General features: G+C 42.5%; 1 protein-coding gene across 3 annotated transcripts; it reads right to left on the reverse strand.

Annotated features, from left to right (window-relative positions):
- Positions 1–3,044: 3,044 nt before the first annotated feature.
- si:dkey-43k4.5 (potassium voltage-gated channel subfamily S member 2) lies at positions 3,045–24,878 on the reverse strand. Of its 3 annotated transcripts, XM_040009695.1 has the most exons (10): positions 24,477–24,878; positions 16,517–16,698; positions 16,255–16,388; positions 15,212–15,376; positions 14,960–15,131; positions 14,250–14,333; positions 12,382–12,543; positions 10,962–11,045; positions 5,093–5,185; positions 3,046–4,267 (listed from the first exon to the last, which is right to left on the reverse strand). In XM_040009695.1, the coding sequence occupies exons 2-10, from the start codon at positions 16,685–16,687 to the stop codon at positions 3,818–3,820; spliced, it is 1,515 nt and encodes a 504-aa protein (XP_039865629.1). In that variant the 5' UTR covers positions 16,688–16,698; positions 24,477–24,878; the 3' UTR covers positions 3,046–3,817. The 3 variants fall into 3 exon arrangements, with proteins under 3 accessions (XP_039865621.1, XP_039865640.1, XP_039865629.1); XM_040009687.1 differs by lacking the exon at positions 24,477–24,878 and having other exon boundaries at positions 3,045–4,267; positions 16,517–20,734; XM_040009706.1 differs by lacking the exons at positions 12,382–12,543; positions 24,477–24,878 and having other exon boundaries at positions 3,045–4,267; positions 16,517–20,734.
- Between the last annotated feature and the right edge of the window lie 299 nt (positions 24,879–25,177).

A 25,177-nucleotide genomic window follows, 5' to 3' on the forward strand; every position in this document is an offset into this window, starting at 1 on the left:
GAACTGAAGCGTCATCTGTCTGGTTAGTTGTGTTTCCTCACAGAGAGGGTCTTGTGCACCTTCTTGAGCCAGTCTGAAACGTCTGGAAGGATTTTTATAAACATCCACAACCATGTTTATTATAGCACACTCAAAATCTGTGTTCAATTTAGGTTTTTACACCTCAGTGAGATTTTTCAGTCAGTTCTCAGAGATAATTCTGGTTTTTCAGATGCTGCCTGCATCTCACTGTTAATCATAAGGTGACTTTTGGCTTTAGTGTCTTTTTAAACTGAATGTGACAAAATAACGGCCCAGTTTCAGAGACAGTTTACGAAGTCTGTTAGAACCTGAGCGGTCCGAGTCATTTGGGACTTGGTTGCGCTTCTTTCAGCTTCTTTCAGTCACTGATTAGGTTTATTAAAGATCGCGGTTTGGGTTAAAACACAACCCTCAGCAACATAACAGTGACACGGTGCACACTGGCCTCTCGTTACACTCAGTAAAGCTGTAGGTCAGTCAGTCACACTGATTTTGACACATGTGGGCTAACTGCATTTACTAGAGTGACCATATTTTGATTTCCAAAACAGAGGACACTTGGCCCAGTTATGAAGAATTTTAATAATACTGTTTGTTTAAAGAAAATTTTAACATATTTAAAAGATGCCTTCTCTGTGCGGTTAATGAATGGTGAAATAAAAAATGTCATAAAGGCTTTTACAAGTCAACAAGTGCAAAAAAAAAAAAAAATTAAAAAAATTGGCGTTTCTAACCTCAGTTAACTTTGTTTGCACGCCACCATTCGTCCAGTCAAATTGGGAATATTTTCTCTGTTCCATGGTTACTTAAGTCTGAGAAATGTCACCGTACTGGATTTCATAGCTTCAAGAGAGACAATAGCTTCAGGCTTGGTGCGGCACTGCTGAACTTTTTTAGTTGTGTTAAAGTCTGGAAATGTTTTTTTGTTTGTTTTTTTAGCAACACACTAGTGCAATCCATGGATGTGTAGCTATTGTGATGCTTCATAGTATAAAATGTCAGTGCACCTTCTGCTCCAGATACAAGCACCCTCGTTTTTCCAGGTGTAACAAAGAACTCAGTCAACTTACTAGATGAATTTTCGCCTCGCGCAGCCTTTTTACGTTTTTCTGTGTCCATGTGAGCAACAAGATCTCTGGCACCTTTGTTAGACACACAAATGTCTGTGCCAGCTCTGCACACAGTGCACTCCACCTCCCATTTATTCCGACTGGGATGGTACAAGAGAAATTTCTTGATGCACTTGCGCTTTGGCATCTTTTCAGCGCGCTGCTCCGTGCTCTGTCCCGTCTGTGCGTGGGGAACAACCACTTACACCACATTTCGGGGATGATGTTGCACATACAGGGAGTGCAGAATTATTAGGCAAATGAGTATTTTGTCCACATCATCCTCTTCATGCATGTTGTCTTACTCCCAGCTGTATAGGCTCGAAAGCCTACTACCAGTTAAGCATATTAGGTGATGTGCATCTCTGTAATGAGAAGGGGTGTGGTCTAATGACATCAACACCCTTATATCAGGTGTGCATAATTATTAGGCAACGTCCTTTCCTTTGGCAAAATGGGTCAAAAGAAGGACTTGACAGGCTCAGAAAAGTCAAAAATAGTGAGATATCTTGCAGAGGGATGCAGCAGTCTCAAAATTGAAAAGCTTCTGAAGCGTGATCATCGAACAATCAAGCGTTTCATTCAAAATAGTCAACAGGGTCGCAAGAAGCGTGTGGAAAAACCAAGGCGCAAAATAACTGCCCATGAACTGAGAAAAGTCAAGCGTGCAGCTGCCAAGATGCCACTTGCCACCAGTTTGGCCATATTTCAGAGCTGCAACATCACTGGAGTGCCCAAAAGCACAAGGTGTGCAATACTCAGAGACATGGCCAAGGTAAGAAAGGCTGAAAGACGACCACCACTGAACAAGACACACAAGCTGAAACGTCAAGACTGGGCCAAGAAATATCTCAAGACTGGTTTTTCTAAGGTTTTATGGACTGATGAAATGAGAGTGAGTCTTGATGGGCCAGATGGATGGGCCCGTGGCTGGATTGGTAAAGGGCAGAGAGCTCCAGTCCCACTCAGACGCCAGCAAGGTGGAGGTGGAGTACTGGTTTGGGCTGGTATCATCAAAGATGAGCTTGTGGGGCCTTTTCGGGTTGAGGATGGAGTCAAGCTCAACTCCCAGTCCTACTGCCAGTTTCTGGAAGACACCTTCTTCAAGCAGTGGTACAGGAAGAAGTCTGCATCCTTCAAGAAAAACATGATTTTCATGCAGGACAATGCTCCATCACACACGTCCAAGTACTCCACAGCGTGGCTGGCAAGAAAGGGTATAAAAGAAGAAAAACTAATGACATGGCCACCTTGTTCACCTGATCTGAACCCCATTGAGAACCTGTGGTCCATCATCAAATGTGAGATTTACAAGGAGGGAAAACAGTACACCTCTCTGAACAGTGTCTGGGAGGCTGTGGTTGCTGCTGCACGCAATGTTGATGGTGAACAGATCAAAACACTGACAGAATCCATGGATGGCAGGCTTTTGAGTGTCCTTGCAAAGAAAGGTGGCTATATTGGTCGCTGATTTGTTTTTGTTTTGTTTTTGAATGTCAGAAATGTATATTTGTGAATGTGGAGGTGTTATATTGGTTTCACTGGTAAAAATAAATCATTGAAATGGGTATATATTTGTTTTTTGTTAAGTTGCCTAATAATTATGCACAGTAATAGCCACCTGCACACACAGATATCCCCCTAAAATAGCTAAAACTAAAAACAAACTAAAAACTACTTCCAAAAACATTCAGCTTTGATATTAATGAGTTTTTTGGGTTCATTGAGAACATGGTTGTTGTTCAATAATAAAATTATTCCTCAAAAATACAAATTGACTAATAATTCTGCACTCCCTGTATGAGTCCTCTGTAGGCCTGTAGGAAAACCCGGACATTTTCATCCATCTCAAAAAAAAACAAAAAAACCGGACAGAACATGAAAAGTGGACATGTCCGGGGAAAAGAGGACGGTTGGTCACTCTAGCGTTGACCTCTTTCCAGTCTTTATGCTAACCTAAACACAGCTTAACTTTTCTTATTCTACCTGCAGAAAACTACAAAAATGCTCCCACTGAGGCTTCAAATTACAAAGTTGACCAACTTTTTTTTTTTTATCAAATGTTACCTTTATACATTTTACTTCAAGAACAAAATAACAATTCAGACTTTCATAATCTTTTTATTCGTTTCATTTCATACACGTGCATGCTATTTCTCTTCAGTCCAGCTCAGTTAAGGCTCAATTGATTCGGTTCTTGAGCAGACCTTCGTGTTTAATCTCTCCTTATGTAATTTTATTGTTTTGGGTGTTTTATCTTTAACAGCTACATAAAAACTTCATTATCAGAAAGAACAAATTTCCACCCTGAAAGCTGCCCACATGCACGAATAATAGCAAACTACCGTCCATCACGTAGGTTTGTCATGGAAACCCAAAGCTAATAATTAAAACCAATTTACAACACGATGCCTCCAACTCCTGATTTCTTTAAATTCCCCAAAATCTGATCAAATCCCAGCCCTCCTGGACTTTAGTCCTCCTGTTTATGCTCGATGAGTTCAAAGGTCAAACTTGAAGCGTACAGATCACTCTTGTGTTGCCTTGTTTTAAATAAAAGCCAGATTAAATATGAATGCAGTCATCGTTTCCATATGAACACGTCATGCATGAGGCAGGAAGTGAATCTGAACAGCTTTGATCTCCTGCCTTCAGCAGCTCTTCATCAGCTCTTCATCAGCTCTTCATCACAGCTGATGCAGCTCCTTCTTCCTCGTTATCGACGTGTAAGATGGATGCTCCACATAACTATAGTTTATTACACCTCCTTCATCCTCATAATCTATATCGTCCTCTTCAATATCATCAATATCATCATCGTCCAGGCAGCAGCTGTCCCCGTCTGACCCCTCGTCCTCTTCATCCTCCTCTGGCACATTCTCGCAGCTCATCCTCATCTTCTTGCTGTTGTTGTTCCTCACCGACGCCTCCAGAGCTTTCTGGCGACGGTAGAAGTGGGAGAACTTGTTGAAGATGATGGTGATGGGCAGCGCCACTACCAGGGTGCCACCCAGGATGCAGCCGCTTGCCGCCAACTTCCCGACCACCGTGACCGGCACTACGTCCCCATAACCCACTGTGGTCATGCTCACCGTCCCCCACCACCAGCAGGCCGGGATGGTGTCCAGGCCCACATCCTGGAATCAGACACAGAGGGATGATTTTCAGATGTATTAATATTATTATGTGAAGAACACAATTAAATAATAAAATACTTAGATTTTATATAAAATCTATCAGAACAAAGTTGAAGCTCTAATTTTCAAGAGGAAGAGATTAAATAAAGACAAACCTCTGACCACACGGACTAATGTGCTCTTTGAATTGAATCATTAGTAATTACACCAACAGGTGTGTCTTCCAACATCACAGATATCCCTGAAAAACAGGAAACTGCCACTTCGACTGTTCACTCACTGATATTTTTATTTGTTACAGACCAAAGCAAAGCTAACAGCTTGATTACGCTGTGAAGGATTTATCAGCGTCTAACGACACTAATTAAAGTAAAACACTCTGTGAGCCAAAGCCTTTTAATTAGCCAAATGTCATGAAAATCAGCTCAAGGATTTCATTGGCCGGAGGAACACGAGTGAGTATTAACACAAAGACTTTGTTACAAAGTAACTGAGTAGTTGGTTGAAGTGTGTAGCCATGTTTTCCGTCTTCATACCGTAGCATCCGCCGAACATTTCGCAATGTAATGTTTGCTACGTTCATCGCCGTGTTAGCATTCCGACATTTATACTGAGAGGAATTTAAACTGCTCAGAAAGTTTTGGAAACATTCAAACTGTAAACTGATGATGGCTGTAAAACCGTACGCCAAACAGACACTGAAATCACTGAAACTAAGATGTTAAACTTTTAAAAGGCAAATTCAAAGAATTTATTTGAACACAAACTAAAAGTGAAATGATTTCCACCAGTGAGGAACGCGACCCCACGTCAGTCAAACTTTACCTCTTCATACTCAGCCGTGTAGGCGATACCCGAGAAGACGGACACTCCCACGGCCAGGTAGAGCAGCAGGATGCCCACCTCACGGTAGCTGTGCTGCAGATAAAACATGGAGGGGTTGAGATGTGTTTGTGCACAAAGCCTCATCAGTCACGATCCAATAACTGAGGTTCAGTTTGTGACAGCGTCACAGCCAAACGCCCACCGCCACTCCCGCCCAGCGGGAGAAAACACTCATCTGTGTTTTTTCTTGATGTGAACTTTGTGTCTGCAGCTCGCCTGACAAAATGTTTGTCTCTGTAAATGTGACTCTACTTCTAAAGTTTTGCACTTCCTCATAAAAACTCATAAAAGAAGGTTTTCTAAGAAGACTAGAAGAGAACATGTGGAAATACTGATTTCGAAAACTAAAAATGTTTGTATTCGACTGCCGCACTCCTCCACCAAGCTGAAAGTCCTCCATATAATGGATGACTTCAGTTCCTGGTTTCAGGACATCTAGATGTGAAATCACTTTGTAATAATCTGTTGACATTCTTGAGATTTTCTTATTTCAGTTATATATGTATTTATGACATTTTGACGCGATGTGTCCCGTCTCCTGTAACGTTTTTAGGGAACTCTGCCCATAACTTTTTATAATCCTGCCAACAATCAGTGAAAACAATCACATGAACTTCTTACTGAAAGCAATGAGCAACACAATCTGACAACACAGCAGAATTTAACACAGATTAAAGTAGGGGTGGGGAACGTCCGGCCTCCAGGTCGCGTGCGAGACCGTTTCAATCGGACCGCAAAGCAATAACATGCATATATTTTATATATGTAACTTATAGCATGAATAAAAAAATATGGAAAAAAAAACACTGACAGTCATTAGTTTTCTGAGATAAAACAGACGGCTATCTACGTCCAAGTCAAAATCCTGCTCCTCACATACAAGGTCTTAAATAATCAGGCCCCATCTTATCTTAATCAATCAATCAATCTTTATTTATAAAGCACTTTTCATACAAAGATGTAGCACAAAGTGCTTTACATGGTTAAAAGCAGCCCACCCCACCCTCCAACTCACTCCCCACACTCTCATTAACATAAACGATCGTGAATACATACCCCCCCCCACACACACACACACACACACACACACACACACACTTAAAGAGTAAAAATTGGGCTGGGCACACATGAGCCAGGCGAGGAAACACTATAACAGGGAGCCGTCTGCACCGGGAGCCGGTCACAGACCGCAGCCACCAGGCTGGGCACACAGCAGGAGGGAGGACCCCCAGAGCCCCAGCAGCCACGGTCGATCAAAGCCCCGGTGCAGAGAGCGCCCTCCGAGGAAACACTGGAGATATGACGTAATAAGAGTATATACAGAATAAAAAGATAAAATAAATAAGATACAATATAAATATAAATAGAGTAAGAAGTTAAAAAAAAAAAAAGAATAAGAATAAAATCAATAAATATTAGGTAAAACCTAAATTAATAATGTAAATAGAATAACAGGAAAGAATAAATAAACGTTAAATAAAAGCTAAATTAAAAAGCTGGGTCTTGAGCCTGTTCTTAAAAACATGTACGTTCTCTGCGGCCCTGAGCTCCTCCGGCAGGCTGTTCCACAGACGAGGACCATACCACTGAAAGGCTGCCTCTCCGTGAGCATGTGTCCTGACTTTAGGAACAATCAAAAGGCCAGTGCCAGAGGACCTCAGGGTCCGCGAGGGTTCATATGGTAAAAGCAAATCTGAGAGATAAGACGGCCCGAGACCATTAAGACATTTAAAAACCAATAAAAGAACTTTACAATCGATCCTGAAACACACGGGGAGCCAATGACCTTGTAGTACCATATCACCCTATTAGAGCACTTCGCTCTCGCTCTGCAGGCCTACTTGTTGTTCCTAGAGTATTTAAAAGTAGAATGGGAGGCAGAGCCTTCAGTTTTCAGGCCCCTCTTCTGTGGAACCAGCTTCCAGTTTGGATTCAGGAGACAGACACTATCTCTACTTTCAAGATTAGGCTTCAAACTTTCCTTTTTGCTAAAGCATATAGTTAGGGCTGGACCAGGTGACCCTGAATCCTCCCTTATGCTGCAATAGACGTAGGCTGCCGGGGATTCCCATGATGCACTGAGTTTTTCCTCTCCAGTCACCTTTCTCACTCACTGTGTGTTAATAGACCTCTCTGCATTGAATCATGTCTGTTATTAACCTCTGTCTCTCTTCCACAGCATGTCTTTATCCTGTCTTCCTTCTCTCACCCCAACCAATCACAGCAGATGGCCCCGCCCCTCCCTGAGCCTGGTTCTGCCGGAGGTTTCTTCCTGTTAAAAGGGAGTTTTTCCTTCCCACTGTCACCATAGTGCTTGCTCATAGGGGGGCATATGATTGATGGGGTTTTCTCTGTACCTATGAAGCGCCTTCAGGCAACTTTTGTTGTGATTTGGCGCTATATAAATAAAATTGAATTGAATTGAATACAGCACGTGCTGTACGTTATTACGTGATTGACAACAAAGGATGAATCCTGGCAGCTGTCATGAAAATGAAGGTGGATTCAGAACGCTGCGTGTTCCAGGAAAAATGGACACCTGATGTTTTTCTTTGTTTAGGTGAAAGGCAAGCTGTGCCCAGTTTGTGGCGCGGCGCCGGCGCCATTACAGTTCGAAACATGCTAAACATGATGAGCTGAGAGCTCAACGTTAACGCTCTTCCCCAGAGTTTGAGTCCTTAACAAGCAGCTCTCACACGACCACAGACAGACAGAATAATGTGTGCAAGTTTTGTGGTGAGTGCATTAATAGCCATGAAACCTCATGAGGCTTAGTAACACGGTACTTTGTAAAAAATGAAATGGCCCCCACCCCTGCTTTAAAGGAAACAAATGTCAGCTATATTAAAATGAAGAAGGATGGTGCTGAAAAAGAAGTGTAAAAAATAAAGAAATGTGGATCCTTTGCACTATGAAAAGCAAATCTAAGAGAAAAAAAAACTTTGTATGCAAAAAACAGTGAGTGGAGTAAAAAAATGAGTTATCTGAGAAATGGAGCATTTCTACAAATAAGCAGCAGTAAAAGTCAATTCACAATGAAGCTGGTCTTTTTTCAGAGAACTGCTTTTTCATTAGATTATGCTTTACTTCTGAAATGTTTTGTTTTCCATTTTCAAGATCAAACTAAACATTAAACTAATGTTTTGAGTTAAAGGCTTTTTCATTACTTGATATGCAGGAAAGAGACCAAATAAGCTCTCAGTGCTTCATTTCAAATGCCGGTCACGGATCAGGAACTTTATTAAAGTGGTGCTGCACTTTAATAAAGGCTTTAATAATCCTCTGCTGGAAGGAACAAGCTCACGGTATAGGAGACGAGACGGAAACACAATGTGCAGATGTAATGAAAACCAGGAGGAGCAGCATGGTCCCTGATCCTTCATCAACAACTCCAACCTCCAAAAAATGTCAAATAAAACAAAATACATGGATTTTCATAATATCAGATTATGTTCACAATAGAATTGACAAAATATCTAATTTTAAGAAAAATAAATGCTCATTTTGAATTTGATGACAGTAGTCCATCTCAGGATCCTGGGACAGGCCGTGCATTCCCACATGCATGCATTATGAGTCCATAAACATCTGGGAACTCAGGAGACCAGCTGTCATAAGTCAAAGGAGACTCTGAAGTTCTGGACTCTGCATTCACAACCCAGCAACCGACAGAGCTGTTTAACAAGTGTATTTACACAAGGTTTAAAAGGCAGCAGGACCTGAGGCTGATGAATCACAGGACGGTGATTCAGCCGGCTGTTTTGTCAACAGAGGAGAGAAGACTCGGTCAGAGCCAGAGCAGAGGAGTGGTTAGACTATCCTGACATCCTCGGAGGGACGGGAGGAGCGGTGGCGGGTGGACAGGCAGGTAAGTTTCCTCAGTTCCTTTCTCAGTGCACACAGACCAGCTTGGAAATCCTGGGAAAGATGTCTGTTGCAGGTCAGTGGCTTAACAGGTATGCTGACTGATCACAGTCTGAGAGGTTTGGCTCGAGCGGGTCTTAAAACTAATCACTAATCCTCAGATGGACGGCATGTGCAGCAGGCGAGAAGCGATTTTCAGTTGGTGTACGGTCCGGACTGCAGGCTGCCACTTCAGCACTTGGACTCTATCCAAGGAGCTGTGCTGCGGGAATAGGAAGGCCTTCCCTGGAAAAGTTGTCGTCTGGATGGAAGCATATGTAATACCATCAGAGATGCAGGTTTCTGAACTGAGTGCTGATAACAAGCCAGATGTTCCCTCTGCTCTTTAGTCCAGAGGCCGTAGCATCCATGATTTCCAAATAGAATTTCACATTTCAGTTTGTCTGACCTCAGAACAGTTTTTCACGTTGCCTCAGTCCAATTTTAATCAGCTATGAGAGACGGCGGCGTTTCGGGATCACGTTCCCATACGGCTTCTTGTTTGCACGATAGAGCTTTAACCTGCCGTCTGGACTTCTTTAAGTTGCTTGAAGACGTTTCACCTCTAATCCGAGAAGCTTCTTCAGTTCTGAGGTCAAATGGTGGAGAGTCCCAGATTTAAACCTAGTGGGAGTTTCCCCCCACAGAGGGACAAAAGGACCCCCTGATGATCCTCTAATCGCCTGAGCCAAGGTGTGAAAATGGGTGTGGGTCACAATCAGCCAGGATTTCGGGTGAGCTTATTGTGAAACCTGGCCCCACCTTATCATGCGAATTCCTGAGGTCAGATGGCCCAGGATGTGAGTGGGCGTTAAGGCGTCTGGGGAGGGAACTCAAAACTGGATTATAGATGGCAGACAGTTGGTGTCGTAAACCACCGCCTCTGTTCAAAGATGGTCGCTCACAATGGACGCGACCATCTGTGGGGGGATTCTCCCACTAGGTTTAAATCTGGGACTCTCCACCATTTGACCTTAGAACTGAAGAAGCTTCTCGGATGAGAGGTGAAACGTCTTCAAGCAACTTAAAGAAGTCCAGACGCTTTTCTTTGCAAGCTCCTTAGACTACGATGACCTGGATGACTGAGAACCTTCACAGACATTATTCTGGAATATTTTACTTCTTAGAAACGGTCTCTCTGAGCTTCTCGGTGAATAAACTTTGGGTCTATGAGGTTTACAAAAACATTTTACGCCGCGTCCCAACTTTTTAGGAATTGGGATGGTGCGTCCATTTTCCCCGCTGGTGTCATTGATACATTACACATGATACTAAACATACACAATATACACAAAAAGGTTGCTTGGACTGATTTAGAATATTAAACCAAGTTTCCATCAGATGTTAAAGGTTGCATAAAGAGATTCTGAGCAGATTAATGTGTAAACATGACTTAAAGTGTAAATGTTGCCATCATAAATTGTGCTAGCTTCAAGACTTTTACAGATGACCTCGCTAATCCAACTTATACCTTGAAAGCATGATTTGAATTATAAACCATCCACAGCAATGCTAGCTAATTGGAATTGCTAAGTCATGTGTTTCCTAATGTTGTTTTTCTTCCATCTCAAACACACTGAGACAATTCCCCTAAACTCAACAAGTGAACATCAGTGAGATCTTGTGTTAAAAACTGCAGCCCACATGCAAACTTAAGTTTCCTTCCGTTGTCTTTTTTGTGCGTCATCTCCAAAACAGTGTGCATCACATCAGCTGAGATCTGCTCACAATCCATCAACCTGTATCTGAGGCGTCTACAGAAAGGTCAACAGAACAAAATGTCACAAAACTACAAAATAAAAATCAGTCACGTTGTTTGTACGGCCGGTTAATGTCGCTGTGTGTATGGGATCCACACATTACAAAACTTTGTGTGTCTGTGTGAGCAGACAGAGTCCCCACTCACCCGCAGTGTTGCTCCCAGTGATCGCAGGCCTGTCGAGTGTCGCGCCAACTTTAACACTCTGAAGATCCTCATTAACCTGAACACCTGAGAGGACACAGAGTGGACTATGAGTCTGAATCTTTACAAAGAGTCGAACTCTGGCTGCACGGCAGCAGCTGCAGACATTCACTACACTGATCCAACGGTGGAGTCACGAAGCTTCAAATAACGGGGTCAGTGTACGGACGCGTAATCGCCGCGAGCTTCAGACGGGTTTTTTTCTAATGAGCACAGAAGCCACACCCACCATGTGCTCTAAGCTTTTGTTTGCGAGGAACAGCCAATCGGAAGGAAGTTGCATCAAAGACATGTTGGTGTTGAAGACCCTAGCATTAGCTCAGCAGCAGGCCCATTTTATTTTTAGTGCTCTTTAAATGACAGTAACTCTGTTACTGCTTCTGCTAGAGACAAAATTCAATCCGTTTCAGAAAGAAGACAAGACGAGCTTTAGGGAGATATTTGGGGTATCAGGGAAGCACAAAGCATTCATGGAAAAATCAGCTTCACATTACTGTAACTCCTCAACCACACTGGGCTACAGAAAAAATGGTTCCTGAAAGATGAGAATTATTTTATAATTTTACAGCCACAATGATAAAATAAGCCCAGGCCCAGTATGATACTGGTGTGATAAAGGGTTGAACAGTGGGTGAACGGAGGCGCCTCATTAAATATAACTGTTTTGAACTGGGAATCATAAAAAGCTACTCGATTGTGAAACAAAACCCTAAAAAAATCCCTGACCCGGATGTTTTAAATTTAAAATGAACTGAACGTCGTTGTTATAAAGAGCAGGTTTTGTGTTGTGGCATTTGAATCTGTTTGTCAATTTAGAAATATTGATTGAGAAATAGCTCCAGTTACACATGTATCATAGTTGTGCACTAATTAGCCGCACAGATCCATGAAATGCTAGACTGTCATTCAGGACCTGGAAATATATCAGACTAATGGAGCTACAATCCATAAGCCTTAGTTTCCTCCTGCTACAGGAGAATCTTAAGTGTGACATTAAGACCTGTGAGTAAGCATACACTCTTACATTGACTTCCTTTATGATTTCTCTTCATCGTGTGTAATATAAAATGAGTGTGGTCCAAGAACTGGTTGTTGTTGCTTGTGTGATCTCACTCTACATGGTCTGCAGTTATTAATACTGTCTCAGCGTTACAGTTTGAGGCTAGCAGAACCTCCACAGATGGTGCATGTAATATTAACAGTGTGCTCTTTGATGGGACTGATGAGATTAACACTGCATATCAGACACTGTCACCATAAATACAAACTATCACAGCCTTTACTGAGCGATTATGACAAATGTGACGAATCCTTCATTACATTTTTACCAGAGCAGCATGCGGTCCACATCCACAGCACAGACCTGTATGAGTCGTCCCAGGTTGCCCAGCTCGGACTCGGATCCCAGAGTCATGTCAAAGAGCAGAGTGACGTAGATGGGAACCACAGACACCATGTCAATAATGTTCAGAGGGTGATGGAAGAACTTCTTCCTGTTTGGTGCGAGCAGCAGCCGCGTGACGACCTCAAAGAGATCACAAACACTCAGCGTTTGTCACTGTCCTCTGTGTTCAGCGTCTCTATCAGCACTGACATATTTGGGCCTAATATTTAGGGTTAGGTATTTTAACTGTGCCTGGAATTTGTGTTTGGTTTAAACAAAGTAATAAAATTAAACTGATGCAAGTCAAACAAATTGAATGATCAACTGATCGAGGATGCTGAAGATATCGACCTATTCAGAACCATGATAACAGGGTTGTTGCTGATCGGAGCTGGCTTGGCCCTGGCTTATCGAATAATTAAGAAAGCAGAACCGGCTGTTCAAACCCCCCCAAGGCTGCCCGCTGGGATTGAAACGATGGGACGAGGCGTGAGTTTCTCAAAATGGGCTCACTGAGTGCAGCACGGTTAAGAGCTTGGAGACGCTTACAGCTGCCATGAATACTCAGAATAAGACCTCTGAGCGTATATTGGATCACATCATGGAGCAGCTCACTGCAGTCGTGAGTTCTCAGAATCTGCTCTTTGAGCACAAGAATGACAACACCACGGAGCGTAAGTTTGATAACATCATGGAGAAGCTCGCGGCTCTCCAACCGGAGATTGAGAGGCCAGTGTCGGTTTTGGAGTGTTAAAGAGCAGCTTTGAAATTCTCATGAGTTGTTTGCACAAAAGAAAAAACCACCATCATAACGCAGCTATCCCTTCGGCGCCAGCTGTGGGCTCAAGGCTGGAGCCGAACAAAACACCCTGATAACGACTGTGTTTAGACTGTTCTTCCCATCCCATGCAAGGCCACCTGGGTTGGCTGGAAGACTGTTTACTTAGCCTGGCAGGGTGAAGGACACTGTCTCAGCAGAGCTCTGGACACACACACACATACATATACACTGATATGCACACACTCATCCCCCCTCCCTTTCCAAACGCCTTTGGTGCTTGTTTCCTCCTGGGGAACACGGCGGGTCTGGGCCCGCGCTGGAGAGACGGCGTCTCTGTGTCTCGTGAGTTCCCCGCGTCTTTGTGTGATGTTCTTTGTCTTCCTTTCATTTTACTTCCTTCTTTATTTTAAAGATTTATGTGACGGGTATTTTATTTGATAGGACAGCAGTAAAGAGGGGAGAGAGAGCGGGGAAAGATACACAGTAAAGGAACGTGGGTCGGGCTCAAACCTCAAACTGACGTTCTTCCTGTTTTATTTTGAAGGGTATTTCCTCACTTGGCTTCCATAAGTTTAATTCCCTCCTTGTGTACCTTTCTCTCTCTGCTGTATTTACTCTGTTAGTCTTTGTGAAGTTGTCCCCGTGTCTTCCTTCACGACCTGTTTCTCTGGTTTTTTTTCCACTTCCTGCTCCGTATATTTTCGGAGTGATCCTCTCTGTTCTGTGTTTCCTGCCTTCACCGTGTAGCACGTTGCTATCTTTCAGGAGTATTTAAAGTGCCTTTTCCTTCATCCCTGCAAAGACATTAAACTCTGTGCTGTGTTTCATCTTCCCTTTGATAAATCTCCAGCGTGAGATTAAAACTGCCATATACATATTTATGATCATTTTAAAGCATATTATCTTTATTGTTTGCTTAACTGATACACAGTTAAGTTTATTACTTTTTTTCTTCTCATTGACATGCATGGGAAATGCCCTTATACACAACCTCAAATATTAGACCCAGTGAGTTTTTAGTGCACAGTAAAACAGTTCACAGCATGCTTAGTTTTAATCACCTCACCTCGAAGGTGAACCAGCAGGAGCAGAACACCTCCAGCGCCTGCATGGTCGGCTCTTCAATCAACTTTCCATCAGAATCAAAAGTCTGGGAGACAAAAAGGACAGAGGACAGTTTCTAAAAGTTTTTTCAATTAAACATTTAGTGATTTCAAATGTATTAAAATTTGAGAGCCCATTAGATATTTTTATTTTGAAATAATTACAAACAGAAATTTTTATTCATGTATCTTTTCAACGACAGGATTTGCTTTAACAGACATCAAAGGTAGAATGCTCAGTTCAGCATGAACGCTGATCTTAGAGCCAAAGAAAAGAGAAACAGACACATGGTGGCTAAACAGAAATGATCTGTTGTAATAAATGCAAATGCAAACAATTATCTGTTTTTTACTTTGTTTTCAGTTCATAAGGTTGCTTCAAGCATGTTTTTCTGTCTTTCTCAGAGCGGATTTAAGGCTCTTTGTGAAAGACATCTTTGGTAATATTAGACGAGTGTAAGTCACACAAAATTAGTTTGTCTATTTGATTTCACTGAGTTTGACTCTGAGAGCAAATAAACTGTTTTAATGAAACTGTGGATGAAAAGGGTTAAATACTCTAATTGTCTTCATCTGAGCCTAAATCAGCCCGATGAAGCCAACAGATGCTTCCTGCTGAAAGCTGACTGAACCGTGTTGTTTGGTCTCCACGTTTCCAGCTCGCCGTACCCACCTGATACTCTGGCATGCTGTTGATACACATGGTGGAGATGGATGTGAGCACCACTCCGATGGAGAGCAGACTGAAGAGCTTGCTGGGGATGGAGTATCCCGGGTTCTCCAGCGTCAACCACAAACACTTCCTGATGTTCCCATAACGCACTTCCTGGAAGTGCTGCATGTCTCTGCGAGGGTGGAAAAAGGCAGCGAGTTAATAATTTATTTTAAAAAAAGGAGAAAGAAAGTGCAGCTGTGTGTCTTTTACTTGTTTAAGTCGGATATCTCGTCCACAGATGTGTCTACGCTGCTGGCGTCGCTCTCATCGTCCCAGCTGCGATGTCGGCTGCTCTCCAGTTTGCGGTCGTGGTAACGGTAACTACAGCAACTGTCCAGGAAGAATTCATTGATGCCCCAGTACTCGATCTCCTGGCTGTTCGGGGAATAGAAGCCAAATCAAGGTTATCTATGCAGTATTAAAAGAAAAGTACAAACTACATCAAAATAAAATGATTTCCATGTGTTTTTTTTCTTCATCTGCTTCCAATGTTATTAGTGCACTAAATGGATCCATGACTCCTATAATTATGCTGCATAAACAAAGGACATATGCAAGCAGGCCAAAGGCCTAATTCACGTTAAATCTCTGCTTGTTCTTTCCAGCACAAATATAACACTGACACACCTGAAGATCCACTACAGGATTTGCAGATTTGCTTTGGTGTGAAAACCAGGATGTGTTCCTGAAGGTAACCAAACAGGCTTTTTGAGCAAACCTCAGTTTAACAAAAGTTAAAGAAAAGTAAAACAAAAACAATCCAACCGTGGAGCTCAGTCTTTGCGTTCATGTCCAGGACACGGGACCAATCAAAGCCTCCACCACCAGCGCTGCACGCTCAGTGACTGTAGATGATGTCACATTTGTGCACAACAGCAGTGCTTCAGTGTGTGAGATCATGAATAAGAGGTGAGATGTTACAACTTAGTCTTAGTAGTTTGGGTTTGTGACTTTTTTAAAGGATCAGCTGCTTAAATTTTACACGATTGTGTAGAGTTGATGAATTCATTTTACTGTTTATGTTTTTAGGCTTTAAAGTTTTTCATGCAAAGCAACAATGAACAGTGAAGTCTGTTAGCAGCTGCTGTGTCTGATTACAGGTCAGATAAACCAAGAAAAACTGAACAGACTAAAACCTTTGTTTGAGTCACAAACATCTACAATCAGTTACAGCTGGATTGGTATGACAGGTGTAAAGGTTCTCTGGGATGCAGAAGGATGAGGATGTTAAAATGAATGTTGCTCAGACAGACCTGAAGGAGAAGACGCACAGCTCCTCCATGATGTGAAGTTTTCCAGTTTGGTAGAAGTGGATGACGTAAGGGAACAGGCCGGGATTCCTATCAAAGTAAAACTCCTTCTCCTGCACATCATAGTCATCACACACCTGTAGCAGGAAAGGTGGGAATACGACAGAGGAAGAGTGAAGAAGAAGAGAAGCAGGTGGGCTTTTAGCAAGTCAAGCAAAAATCCATCAGGTCCCGTGTCAGTCGTATCCCGCTCACACCCAAACACCTGCAGTATGGCCTCCTCTGAGTCACATGCCAGCAGCTTTCCCAGTCTGGTGTCTGGGAATTTCTTCAGCGTGCTGGAACAGAGGCTCCTCTTCAGACCTCCGACGTTCACGTGGACGAGACCCTCGTCAGAGTCCTGGTGAGCCCAGCTGGGCAGACTCTCCTTCCCCATGGTTAGATCAGCTGAGACACAAAGACAACGAAATGAACACAAACTGAAAAACACCGCTGTGACACTTTTTAGAGACATTTCATTTTGTGGTTACATTATTAAAAGACACGATGTAGATAAAAAAGAAACTGTGAGTCTGATCTATCAGTGTGTTAGCCTGAGTCCTGTAAACATACCCTTTCCAACATATTTACCACATCATGCCAGTATACTCAACCATCTGTCACCATTCATTTCCTTTCACCGCATCCCCGCATGTCTCTGCTGCAACAGTTTCCCTTTGTGTAAGTCATTTGTGATAAAATTGCTGGTTAATTTCAAAAACTGTGAACGTATATGGATAAAACCCAAACAGCCAAGCTGTGCTCAGACATAAAAATCAGTTCAGCTTTGAATTAAATCTCCACAGGACACAAACACAGATCTGCAGCAGTTTCTGTGAAGACTTCTCATTACCCCCCCTCTTGAGTCTTGTCTCACATGTGAATCTGTGAGTAAGACACATGAGTGAGACAGCGAGAGAAAACAAGCATTAAAATGTAATCATCTTAAAAGGAAAAGACATCAGAGGTGGAAAAGCCAATTCAAAGTGACGTTTCCTAACTTAAATCGGCGTTTTCTGCCGTGGTTCTGCTGGGCCGAAGCTCAGAGGCATTTGTCAACGTTTTTTTTTCAAAGGGAATTTATCGACGCATGGTTTTCTGAGTACACGCGATCTTTACGGTCCAGATTCAGTTACATGAGAGCTGCTTTATATTCGGCAACCGCAGCCTTCTAGTGAGGAGTAAGTACTGCGATTCAGTATCACTAACAATGATAAATAATGCCTCTCTGTTCTACTATCACTCACTCTGACGATCAAGTTTTATTCTTGTTCTTGCATCTATACGTCATGTACAGGTAGAGGAAACCTGCACAGTTTATCCTTCTCCTCCTTCCTTCTATGAGTCACATGTTCCAGGCTTCAGACTGTGCTAAACACTCAGATTCACACAGTTTTTTCTGCTCTTGGGTCTTTGTGATGTCATAAAGAGTGGACATCTCCACCCATGTCCATCCTGGACATTATGGATGGGGATAGAAAATAATATATTCCCCAAAACCTTCAGTTTGTGATGAGCGACCAATCAGAAACAAGCTGGGAGGAGCTAAATCGTCTGGTTTCAGACAGAGGATGAACTGGAAGTTTCACCATGACATAAACAAGGATTGTTTTGAAGTGCGATCACTCAGAGCTATTCTTGGGGCTGGAAATTAGCTGAATACGACCCCTTTGATGACAGACACAACATTTTAATGGAAGCTGTGATCGTTTGACAGTTAATGTGCATCTGACTGAATCATGACTCATCTCTCGCTCTTAATCTTCGTCTTCTTTATCTCAAGCTGAGTCAGCACTCATCAAACCCCCCATGAAGAGCGTGTAACAAAGAAGAGTCTCAGCTTTATTTTCTGCTCCAAACGTTTGAGCTTCTTTTTAAAATTCTAGCTCCTCTAACTCCACCTGCTCCTCTAAATGCACTTTTAAGACCAGGGGGGCAGAAACTAATATGTAAGTACATAGAGACATTTTCATGTTGACCACAAAACACAACGAGCACTGGCTGAGAGCCAGACTTAATCTAAGCGTAACCACAGTTTGCACATTTTCAAAGTGTTTCTGTGCAAGAAGCAGAAGATTTAAAACGGTTCTTCTGACCTCATGGTTTCTTGCAACTTTCTCCATCAAGTTTAAAAAAACAAAAAAAAAACATATATCGATGCAGCCAGAACTCCCACACGTGCTCATTTACTGTACTCCCGGTGCAAACACCCACACAGCGCGCATACTTTCACAACAAAAAGAAGCTACACAATGAAATCAGACAACAGATGAGTAAATTACAAAGTTCACATCAAACCCCCAAAATTGTGGAAAGTGCTGTGATGCTATCAGCGTCTCCCAAATCTTCCTGCTGTGATTTAAGATGTTTTTTAACAATACCAAGGTAACATGACCGCCAGGAAAACATAATTCAGTCCTGTTTAGTTGCCAAGAATTGCATTAATATCGCTTAGCAACAAGTAAAGGTTGTGAGGATGAAGGTGTCTGCAGCACTGTTTTCATTTTCACTCCATCATCTCCAGTTTGAGCTGAGTGTAACTCGTGTTTTTGGAGCTACAATTTACAGCCGTCCCCCAAACACACCACACAACAGTTTATCGTGACACTCTTTCAAAGACCTGTCTGAGGGCTGAGACTTGGCGTCATGTGACGACTAGAGCTGGATATTATACGGCACGTCTGGTGAGGATTCCCCCACAAAAAACTTTTGAACCTGACACTTCATAACTTGTGTTTCTGCACCAATTTGTTCTTTTTTTCACTGATGTCTTTAAAGGGAACACAAAAATCCATCAGTATATATACTGCAGTCTAATAATGTGAGGCTTTAAGGCCATACTGTGTTGCTTTTAAAAAATTATGCTCAGTTATTCCTTGTAATAGTATCCCTGCTGGGCTAACTCGCAGACACATTTCCTCTTCATCTTCTGTGTTTTGACTTTTGCAGTCATCAGTCTGAGCTGACGACGTGTCAGGCTGCTTTTATGTGGGGAAATCTGGTTAAACATGTGTCACATGGTCACATCAGTACTAAACTGTTGTGTATATTTTAAGCCACTTTTAATAGGTCAGATGCACTTCAGACAGAAAATGCTGCTTCCAGTTTGGATTGTGACTGATATTCCCTCAGTGTACACCCTCCTTATATTTCTGAGCCTTTGTGTGGCCGTCCTCGACACACAGAGTGGAGCAGGCAGCAGATGCTGCAGGGGAAACAAAGGCAGCACAGGTGTAAATATCCAAACGGTTGCTTCTCATGTGGTGCTCACTCTAGCAGGACCGAGGACATCCATCCATCCATCCATCCATCCATTGTGAGGCTGCAGTAAGTGCCTCGCTGCAGGTAAAGTGTAGCTATAATGTAATGTAACAAGGTTACACAGCCTCTAATTACCGAGTGTAGGAAATCGCCCGAGGAATCGCAGACAGGTGTTAACCTAATGTGGACATAATGGCGTTTTAACCAGGACGCTCTGACTTCATCTGCTCCTGAATCTTTCACTGTCTTCCTGCTGGTATTTAATCAGGTTTCTCTTCGCTCAGCTCACTGATTTATGGTCACACGTCCTGGCTACTGTTCGCTTCACCGCAGCTGGAATCTGTCTTCATCCGTCAGCGGCATGTTTGGGTCAAACTCAGAGACGGGTGTAAGAACTCACAGAGCGCTGGACAAGAATAATAATAATAATAATAATAATAATAATAATACTTCCATGTACGTTACTATATAACGCTCTTTTACACTTGACCACATTTTTAACAGAAAAACAGATTTTTTTACATCCCTTTGAATTCGTGTGTAGCTACATGTTTATTTAAAAGTTGTCCATGAATAATTTATGAAATATGATTTCAGTCTGAAAACGCCAACATTACATTCAGCTGCTGAAACATTAGAATCCAGCCACGCAGTAATGCACAGCTGATATATTTCGGATATACTTCACTGTAATCTCTGGTCTCCTCTTTGCTGTGTTTGGTTTCTTTGGTGATTTTTAGTTAATCGTATTTATGTGAATGTTTTGTCTCTGCATGGTCATTGTCTGTTTTTTTTATGGTCGGTCTTTGTGGTTCTCTTGTGTTTTCTTGTTTCATGTGGTTGGTTTTATGGTTATTTTTCATCCTTCATAATTGTTTATGCTCTCTTTGTGGCACATCCTTGTAAATGCATACATTGTTGTGAAACCACGAGAGTTAACGGTCCCTCTCTGAAGTTGATGCATGTTCAGAAATCCATTTCGAAAGATTCAACGACCGAATGCCTCCATGCATTAAACTGATGAGGCAAGAGTATTTAACCACTGAAAACGGCCTCTAGTGATAAAAGCTGAATGTAAACAAAACTTACAAAATAATCTGAACTCAGGAGTGTCTTACTGGACCTCTTAAACTCATCACACAGCCTTGTGTAAGGAGCTTGGAAAGAAAAGCGACTGGACTTTTCACCTCTGGAGAGTCCCAGATTTAAACTAGAGATGGCACGATACCACTTTTTAATATCCGATACCGATTCTGATATCATAAATTTGGATATCTGCCGATACCGATATGAAGCCGATATAGCGTATTTTGTAATCAATAAAACTGTTTTTTATAAATATCTCGCTGCAATTTTGTATAAGTTCATACTTAAGCTTTATAAAACAAGCGACCGAAGCTATTCTGTTATACCTGTATGCAAAAAATACACTACACACAAAACATTTTATAGTTTAGCAACACTGATCAATCTAATAAATTTAAACCTACACCATCCTCCCTATTCTGGTATTTTAAAGAGTAGTTACCTACCTAACTAATAGGGTTGCAAACTCCCAGCAAAAATGTTAGGGAACCACCCCCCGCCCTTAATCGATGTAATCAACCTGAATTTAATGCAAATGTAAAACAAATGCACAGAAATCAATTATTTTTCTACAATAATTAAATAGATTCAACATCTTTCTTCAACAGAATTGCAGACTGCACAGATGGTACCAAAGGAAAATGTACTGTAGCTTACCTGGGTGTATATTAGACTTATTAGTTACTATATACAATAATGGATTTCTATACATTTAATCAGATGACCTCTTTTGTTGAAAGATTCAGATAATTATTTATTCAAAGTTTTTAAATGACATAACAAAGAAAAGTATGTCTTTGTGCCCCCCTCTCCCTGTTAATGCCGTACCTGCCCCCCTGGCAACACTTTGCTAGACCCGCCCCTGCACAGTTACCAGCTGTCAGCGACACAGAAAGGGATCCTGGTGCTATTTGTCTCTCAGAAACAGTTCATAACTTCCCTTCAACTCATTCATGTCACCTAAAAGGTAAACCTGTTTCTCCATCACCTGTTCAGCTCTGATGGTTCAGTAAGGACATCTCCTGGTTTCATCTTCATGTTTCCCTCTCACCACATATCCAAACCGACATCATGACCAGCAGCTTTTATAAATACATTCTAACAACAGCTTATCACGCTTAAACGTGCTGCTGTTGTTTATCCGCTGGTCTCCTCTTTCTAGTGCAAAGTGGGCGATAAACAAACAAGAAAGACGGACTTGCGGCAGAAAACCCGATCAGCTGATCATTGATCAGTTTCATGTTTGAAGTAATAACAGGAGAGAAAGGGGGAGTGAATGAGAGCAGATGCAACTGCGCAGCAAAGACAGAATAACTCCAGCTTTGTGTCTATTTTTTAATTCTAGCTGAAATACAGGACAAATCGCTTCCTTTTCACCTCAGTATCGAACTCCGATGGTCAGTCCAGCTGTGGCTCAATATATCAGTTGTTAAGCTTAACGTGGAAATACTCTGCAAACATTCAGGGATGAACTTACACACTTGCTTTACTTCTCTGGGAAAGTTTTTGCCAAGATGAAATGCCGCGGTTAGGAAGCATGTAGCGAGGCTCCAAATGCTCCAACAGACCGCCGACAGGTGTCGCAGACAACAGCCGCTCTATCACGTGACACATACTGCTCCGATGCGCCAAGCTGGGTTACGCCAAGTAGCGCGTTTTGTGAGGTGATTTTGTGATACTTCGGATCGGATTACATTTTTTATTTCTCTCCGATATCCGATCCAGTAATTTAGGTCAGTATGGGACCGATACCGATACGTAATATCAGATCAGTCCATCTCTAATTTAAACCCCGTGGGAGTTTCCCCCCAAAGAGGGACAAAAGGACCCCCTAATGATCCTCTACCTAATCACATGAGCCAAGGTGTGAAAACGGGTGTGGGTCACAGTCAGCCAGGGTTTCAGGTGAGCTCATTGTGAAACCTGGCCCCACCCTATCATGCGAATTCCTGAGGTTAGATGGTCCAGGATGTGAGTGGGCGTTAAGGCGTCTGGGAAAGGATCTCAAAACTGGATTATAGATGGCGGACAGTTGGTGTCGTAAGCCACCGCCTCTGTTCAAAGATGGTCGTTCACAGTGGACATAGATGCTTCTTTCACTCCTATTTCAAACCATCTGTCCTCTCTGTCCAAAATGTGAACGTTGGCATCCTCGAAAGAGTGACCTTTGACCTTAAGATGCAGATGGACTGCTGAGTCTTGTCCTGTGGAGGTGGCTCTTCTGTGTTGTGCCATGCGCTTGTGAAGTGGCTGTTTGGTCTCTCTAATGTAGAGGTCTGGGCATTCCTCGCTGCACTGTACAGCAAACACCACATTGTGAAGTTTGTGTTTGGGAGTTTTGTCTTTCGGGTGAACCAGTTTCGGTCTGAGTGTGTTGCTGGGTCTGAAGTACACTGGGATGTCATGCTTGGAGAAAACTCTCCTGAGTTTCTCTGATACATAGGGGATGTAGCCGGTGTATCAGAGAGTGTCTGGGAGATCCCTTCCCAGACGCCTTAATGCCCACTCACATCCTGGACTAGGTTTCACAATGAACTCACCTGAAACCCTGGCTGATTGTGACCCACACCCGTTTTCACACCTTGGCTCATGTGATTAGGTTGAGGATCATCAGGGGGTCCTTTTGTCTCTCTTTAGGGGGAAACTCCCACAGGGCTTAAATCTGGGACTCTCCACCATTTGACCCTAGAACTGAAGAAGCTTCTCGGATGAGAGGTGAAACGTCTTCAAGCAACCTAAAGAAGTCCAGACGCTTTTCTTTCCAAGCTCCTTAGACTACGATGACCTGGATGACTGAGAACCGTCACAGACATATCACACAGCCTTCACTGAGCCTGGATTATGTTGTTGTTAGAGTAAACTGCTCCCGACGCTCAGTAACTGACTTTAGCTCGAAGGAGTTTGTTCAGGATAAGAAACTCCCCACGATAACTTTAAAGTATGTTTGTTTTTGTTATCTGGAAACACTGTTCAGCCACTGCAGCTCTAAAATGATAGATTTCCTCAAAGCCTCTGTTTCTGACACCAACACTGACCTAGAGCTGACCCATTTTTTAGATTTTGTTTCACTAAATGAAACAAACATAGCTCTTTATTACCCGCTGCACTGCATCTGTCGTATTAAAATGGGCTTATTATGCTCATTTCCAGCTTCAGATGTTTATTCTCAGACTTTACCACAGTGGCTTTGCATGATTCAGATTTTGAAATAATCCTTATTTGTCATGTACAGGATGGCTTTCTTCAGATTGGCTGCCCCTTGCAAACAGAAGGTTTGTCCCTGAGACAGTTCTTAGGGATGTAAGTGCTGAGTGAACCTCAGACTGTCTGAAACCTCAGTGTTTCAGACAGTCTGAGCTTGTGGTTGACAGGGATGAATATTATTTAAGTTTTTACATATTTAGTATGAACATCCACTGAAATAGTATACACCACAGGAAATTTACAAAGATCAGAATAGGCCCACTAAGGGCTCCACAGCTTGTTAATGAAATCTTAAATAATACTTTAAATATTTTCTTGCCCCCCACATTAAATACGAGTGAGACACTGGGAGCCTCGGTGTGTCTGTAATTACATGCTGAGCTCTCCGGGGAGCTGCTTTGGTGCACATACAGAAATAAAGTTGATCTATAATTCAGCACCTGCAGCCTGGAATCACAGCGGTGGGGAAAAAGCATCTTCAACAACAAACTCCCTCCGTGAGCGAGAAGCAGTGCTGCAAACAAAAGGGCGAAACTTCCCAGAGTAAACTGGGATAACTGGAGCTGCCACTTTAAATCTATTTCACTAAGACCACGCGACGAAAAAAGATGCTGGTGTGTTTTAATGCGACTTACCTGTGATGTCATCTTCACCCCATGATGAAGTTTTTCACTCCTCCACCTCTGAAAAAGATGTGATCGCTGGAAAACAAACAAGAAACCTTGTAAAACCCGCGCGACCTCCTCGTGCTGGAAACTTCAGCCTCCTGCTGCAGGGCTGTCACAGTGCGCCGTGCGCGCGCAGCTTTCCTCCATCTGAAGCGCTCATCGGTCCGTCTTCTCTCTCGGAGGCGGTCTTCGGCTTTTTCCGTCACATTCCGTAACAAGAGCCGATCTCCGAGTGAGACACGTCTCCTGTATGAAAGACTTTTTATGATGCGTTTGCGGCGCTCAGCGGTTATTCAGAGTTCAGCGAGGCTGTTTTTAAAGTTTTAATCTGTCCGCGGAGAATCAGCGCAGCTGCGTTAAACCGGCTCTAACACCGTCATCGTAATATCTCTTATATCTTACATCTGGGATGTAAGCTGTGTGTGTGTGTGTGTGTGTGTGTGTGTGTGTGTGTGTGTGATAAAAACGTGTAAAGTCCCAAATGCCACTTCTTCTTTTTCTTCTTCTTCTTTTTTTTTTAATTAATTTACTTTTATTTCCTACATTAAGGCTTTAATATCCCAGCAGGGACACACTGCAGCTGTGAACAGCTGACTTACCTTTTTTCTTATTAAGGTATAAACTTTAAAACACTTCCTCACTGTATTGCCAACAGTGTCTGTGTCACG

The sequence above is a fragment of the Simochromis diagramma genome, unplaced genomic scaffold (assembly GCF_900408965.1).
Source record: "Simochromis diagramma unplaced genomic scaffold, fSimDia1.1 OVJJ01000320.1, whole genome shotgun sequence".
NCBI classification, from domain to species: Eukaryota; Metazoa; Chordata; class Actinopteri; order Cichliformes; family Cichlidae; genus Simochromis; species Simochromis diagramma.

Coding starts and splice junctions, on each gene's coding strand:
- si:dkey-43k4.5 (XM_040009687.1), bottom strand. CDS start 16,765: ATGTCTCTAAAAAGTGTCACAGCGGTGTTTTTCAGTTTGTGTTCATTT. Junction 15,377..16,254: donor CTGTGCGTCTTCTCCTTCAG/GTCTGTCTGAGC, acceptor TTCCCCGAACAG/CCAGGAGATCGAGTACTGGG. Junction 12,544..14,249: donor CCTGCTGGTTCACCTTCGAG/GTGAGGTGATTA, acceptor GATCTCTTTGAG/GTCGTCACGCGGCTGCTGCT.